This window comes from Acipenser ruthenus, chromosome 5, assembly GCF_902713425.1.
Source record: "Acipenser ruthenus chromosome 5, fAciRut3.2 maternal haplotype, whole genome shotgun sequence".
Taxonomy (NCBI): domain Eukaryota; kingdom Metazoa; phylum Chordata; class Actinopteri; order Acipenseriformes; family Acipenseridae; genus Acipenser; species Acipenser ruthenus.
The window spans coordinates 38651982-38657981 of NC_081193.1; the positions used below are offsets into that span (position 1 = coordinate 38651982).

The 6000-nt window shown below is 33.4% G+C and overlaps 1 protein-coding gene across 17 annotated transcripts in view; it reads right to left on the reverse strand.

The window, feature by feature from the left end:
- Window positions 1-4987, reverse strand: part of LOC117403097 (eyes absent homolog 4) — a 124382-nt gene extending 119395 nt beyond the window's left edge. For 16 of the 17 annotated variants that reach the window (XM_034921333.2, XM_034921332.2, XM_059024162.1 and 13 more), the window contains exon 1: window positions 1270-1290. In XM_034921333.2, the coding sequence (XP_034777224.2) occupies window positions 1270-1275 (6 nt within the window). In that variant the 5' untranslated portion in view covers window positions 1276-1290. Of the gene's footprint in view, window positions 1-1269; window positions 1291-4623 lie in introns of those variants that run through there. The other variant, XM_059024159.1, reaches the window with a different exon arrangement.
- Window positions 4988-6000: the final 1013 nt, after the last annotated feature.

The window sequence follows — 6000 nt, forward strand, 5'->3', positions numbered from 1 at the left end:
TTTATATCTTGTTCCAAACACCTGTTCCAAGTTTCCTATAAATATTGTGTAATTTACATTAAGCAATTGTAATGTTTGTTTTAAAAATGTTGTTGCGTAAAGCAATTGTGTGCAGCCTTAGGCCTTATGTGTTATTAAATTATTTTTTCTTATTCAACTAATCTAATACCAGAGTTAGTGGATGTACATTTAAAAGCAAGGCCATACTATGCATATGGAGTTTATCCTAAACCTTATGATCCATTTTGATAACTGCGTGTTATTTTACATAATGAATACCTCCAAATAGGGGTGAGACAATACACCAAGGTCACGATACAATACGTATCACGATACACAAGCCACGATACAATACATATCGCGATACTAATGAAAAACTCATCTCTACTTGACGGACTTGAAAATAATTACAATTTCAATTCTATAGACACAGATTCAGTTAAAAATCAATTATATTTAGTAAACCACCAGTTTGAATTTAAAGACAAACCAGTATGTCAACTAGATTTCCTGGGATATCCATTTTAGCTGAATTAACCAAATCTCCTTACCTAAAATACTCAGCAATGTGTTTGATAACTATTAAAGTACAAACTTTGTTAATGTGTTTCTTAATAATAATAATAATAATAATAATAATAATAATAATAACAATAATAATAATATACCACACATTTTGTCACTAAGTATTTGTATTTTTGAAGTTAAGGTTGAGTATATTATTTTATTTTGTATACTATTCTATACTGTGGTGTTTTTAAATGTGGTTAGAAATAATTTAAATTATTAGATTAAAATTAATGATAAAATTAGTACTAAATAAGTCAATTTCATCAGGATTAACGCATTTCTTTAAAGAAAGTAACACATTCAACCAAATCAAAGTTTAATGGTTATTCAACCAAATATAAACATTATTAGGGCGCAGTGAAAGGTGAGCAAATATAAAATAAAACTTGCAAGAAATGCAATGTTTTGTCATCTATAATAAATAGCTTTATAGGAAACAGGAAACGAAAAAAAAAAAGAACAAGTCCATTCTTATAGCCTATCCTGCCTCACAAATGACAGACTTTCCTATATATTAAAGAATCATTTACACCGGATTAGGACGCATTAAAAGGAGAGCAATACATTAAAACTGGAAAAATGAAAAAGAAAAAAAACATACGGCTATCTATTTATATGAAATAAAATGCTCTCTCACTAAAGGAGACAAAGAAATATATAGCATTTGAAAACAAAAACTAGTAACTTTAGTAAAATTACAGTCATAGCGAGTTTCCAGACACTGCTCGCTTCCTGGTTCCTCTCCACAAGGCAGGCTGTCTCCGCCTCCTCTACACTCCCATTGGCCAGCCACCGCTGTCTCAACTACCATTGGCCAGGCAGCGTTTCTGCAGCCTGTTCTGAAACAGTGTCAGTATTCCCTGCTTGCTAGCAATGGAATACAGAAAAAAAATAAAAAATAAAAATAAAAAAATATATACATTATTATTATTATTATTATTATTATTATTATTATTATTATTATTATTATTATTAGTAGTAGTAGTAGTAGTCGTAGTAGTCGTAGTAGTAATAATAATATTTATTCATGCTTTTATCTAAAATTTCGTTTTTTTCTCTAAATTCCATTTAACTTTTTATTATTGTTAAGTCATTTATTTCACGTTTTTGTCCGTTGTAACTACTCATTTCAAGCTTGTATCACGATACACGAAGGTGTATTGTAAAGTATCGCGATGCATCGATACACGATGAATCGTCACACCCCTACCTATCCTCAGAGTTGGGGAACATTGTCAGAGCAGAAGGAAGCAGGTTTTCTTCCAGGACAACCTTGTACTTGGCTTGATTCATGCGTCCTTCACAAAGACAAATCTGCCCGATTCCAGCCTTGCTGAAGCACCCCCAGATGAGTCCAATTTTCAGCTTTGCCCAACACCTGGTCATCTAATGGTTAGACGGAGACCTGGAGAGGCCTACAAGCCACAGTGTCTCGCACCCACTGTGAAATGTGGTGGAGGATCGGTGATGATCTGGGGGTGCTTCAGCAAGGCTGGAATCGGGCAGCTTTGGCATGAATCAAGCCAAGTACAAGGTTGTCCTGGAAGAAAACTTGCTTCCTTCTGCTCTGACAATGTTCCCCAACTCTGAGGATTGGTTTTTCCAGCAGGACAATGCTCCATGCCACACAGCCAGGTCAATCAAGGTGTGTATGGAGGACCACCAGATCAAGACCCTGTCATGGCCAGCCCAATCTCCAGACCTGAACCCCATTGAAAACCTCTGGAATGTGATCAAGAGGAAGATGGATGGTCACAAGCCATCAAACAAAGCCGAGCTGCTTGAATTTTTGCGCCAGGAGTGGCATAAAGTCACCCAACATCAATGTGAAAGACTGGTGGAGAGCATGCCAAGACGCATGAAAGCTGTGCTTGAAAATCAGGGTTATTCCACCAAATAGTGATTTCTGAACTCTTACTAAGTTAAAACATTAGTATTGTGTTGTTTAAAAATGAATATGAACTTATTTTCTTTGCATTATTTGAGGTCTGACAACACTGCATCTTTTTTGTTATTTTGACCAGTTGTCATTTTCTGCAAATAAATGCTCTAAATGACAATATTTTTATTTAGAATTTGGGAGAAATGTTGTCAGTAGTTTATAGAATAAAACAAAAATGTTCATTTTACCCAAACACATACCTATAAATAGTAAAACCAGAGAAAATGATAATTTTGCAGTGGTCTCTTAATTTTTTCCAGAGCTGTATGTATGTATGTATATATATATATATATATATATATATATATATATATATATATATATATATATATATATATATATATATATATCAGGTAAGTCTCACTGGGACAGGAGGCATAGAATAATATATATTTTTTTAAATATATATTTCATCAACAAATATTAAAAAAATATGTTGTTGAAATCTAATTTCTCTAAATGTATTCATTACAATGTATCGCATCTCAGATTTCATTAGCGTTTTTACATTTTAATATTTAGAAAAGACGAAGACAAACGTATGTTTTTTTTTTTTTTTTAATTAGTGAATACAATACAGCATACACACAAGCAACAGCGTGTATATATTAATATATGCCATGTGTAGGTAATGCATGCACACTTATTCAGCACACAGAAAGAACTACTGCCGTCATATATTCATATTTAAATAATAATTATCTTCCACGCGGTGAAATGAATACAATACGCACAAAAAAAATAATTTAATTACCTGCAACAAAGCACACTGTATCCCTTTATACACTAAAACCAAAAAAAGCCGTCACTGTTTTGTAGCAACATTGCCGTCTGGCAGTCAATTGAAACCAGTGTGTTCTGAAAAAATAACTGTTAAGACGAGTCCTTAATTTGAAATACAACCGGTATGTTTTCTTAGGTATCAGATTTTCGAAGTGTCTGTAATGACAGCCAGTAAGACAGGCTATTAGGCAAGAGCCCATTGGGCTTGAACAGAGTGAAACCTGCTCCCTCCTAACATATCAACTATAAACACAAACTCCACGTGGAACAGGGCTAAAATCAAAACACAACCCCTATTTATTTATTTTTTTATTTTTATAAATTCTTAAAATAAACATACAGTTACTACGCGTAGAGGTCCATTATTATTGATGGTCGTCTTACCTGCAGTTTATTTAAGAAATAACTACAATTTAAAAATCGATATTCAAACACGCTCCCAATATGAGAATAGCAGATAACATGTGATAATATGGTATTTAATATAATACAAAACATTCTAAATGGGACCTACTACTAAAAACACATACTACAAAAATAAATGTGTATACTGCATAATTCTACAGCATAAAATCATTTGCAGTCGTTACACAGGAAAGAAAATAGCCTGTAGTTTAACATGTTCAATATTTAATTTCTGCATTGATGTAACTCGTATTGACATACATTGACAAAAATAGAGGAAATAAATTAAAATCAAACGTCAGATAGCGCAATGGCGCAATGTATTGTTTATATAAATTTTCTTTAAAAAAAAAATAGGAACAACTAAATGAATCTTTGATTTAATTTGATTTTGTAATTTACAATAAAAAAACGTCCTTGTCATAAAATAGCATTATAAAATATAGCCTACAATGTAGTGTTACAAGTTATAAAGAAGCCATCAAACTTGTGTGCTAAAGTTATGAAACTCCAGTCTTCAAATACAATACAAATTAAGAATCTGTTCTAGCTTGCAAGCAATTTTCTTTTCCAAACAGTCCTGATACCTGAGGAAAAGAACTACGCACAAGAAAGGAACTGAAAAAAGTGCTATAATTTATTCAAACTAAGTTAGCCCCACTGGCTAAGCATTGCCGCTCCTACCAGCTGATGCCTTGCACAGATCACACACTCTCTCTTGTATTTTACTGTACTGTAATTGAAATTGTGTTTGAAACTGTACTTTGAGATTGCAAAGACACTATGCGTCGCTTTATCCCGTGACAATGTCTTCTGACTAATAATTCTCAAAACTTCTTAATTAATTTCACTGTGCATATTAATTTGTAGGATATTCTGAAAGGAGGGCAAATAACACGTTAAACACAAAAAGAAATACATACCCTGTTGTAGGCGCAATAGCCCCCAGTTTCCAGTTCTTCCAATAAAACGTGGGACCTGTTTTCACTCTCCTGGTTTATTTATTCCGTCTTTAACAATACGCAAATGCACATGTGTAGTACTGTACTTTTTAACATGCAGTTTATCCTCGCGCTGTCAGCTTTCTAGTGCTTACCTCGGTTCTCTTTGAAAACTTTACTAGAGGTATTACATGAAATAAGATAAAATTACCAGTCTGGATGATTGTAACGATATTTTCTTCTCTTAAGAAGTTCATCAATAAAAAAATGTGTGTCGAAATATTGCACTATCTAGGGCAGTTAATTTACTTAGCAGTACCCGAACACAAGCGCAGCTGCAGCCTGAAAGCAGAGACCCCAGCGCATGCGCGATAGCTGCCATGATGTGGAACCCACTTGGCTGAATCTCAAACACAAACAGGGAACACAGGGAAGGGCTGGGGATTCCAAATGCAATGTATTATTAATAGTTGAGTAGGCTAGAGCCATCAAGACTTAGTTTGTTGATTTTGATGCAGTTCTGGATTACAACCTCCAGATTGAAAACTGCAGGAATATCCATATGCTTAACTCACTGGCAGACCTGTAAAGTAATCACTGAGGTTGTAATACAAATGGTTGCATATTAATTATGGTCCAGATAGAGGGAGAAGGAGTGTGGGGGAGCTATATATGACATTTAACACAGCTTCACCTTATCAGAGGAGACAGAAACCAAACAGTAAAATAAAGAAATACCACTGCTAAGACTACTACTACAAATAATACTAATAATAAGCAACAAACATCCAGTTGTCTTAGCTGAGTAAAACCTGTTTCAGGAAAATATAAATTCATGCAGTAAACTCTGGACAAATGGAGGCTGTTTCTCTGTCCATATGACTAACTACATATCCAATATTAACACAAAGTGTATTAAATCTTGCATTCATCCAGTAGGATTTACTGGGCCCTGGTGCAAGATTGTGAAGTAGCCAACCCCAACAAAACATATTCTAATGTTATTTTAAGATGACTGTGAACAAGACAGTAATCAATCAAGTAACAGTATATCCAAACATTTTAATAAACCAATTATGTAACAAGATTAATCAATGATTAATACCTGTAACTCAATTTAGTTAATATTGAAACATACTAATAGCTTCAAATTAGTCACAAAAACATACCGTATTAATCATAGGCATCAATTGGATTTCTAAATTATTGTTATCAAGTACAAAAGTTAGCATGAAAACGTTTCTATAAAAAAAAAAAACACATGTCTGCATCAAAACTTAGCCCACAGTACAAATTCATTCAATACAACACATTTAACAAATTAATTTCCTAAAAGCCTGTCATTTTTTTAAATACTGA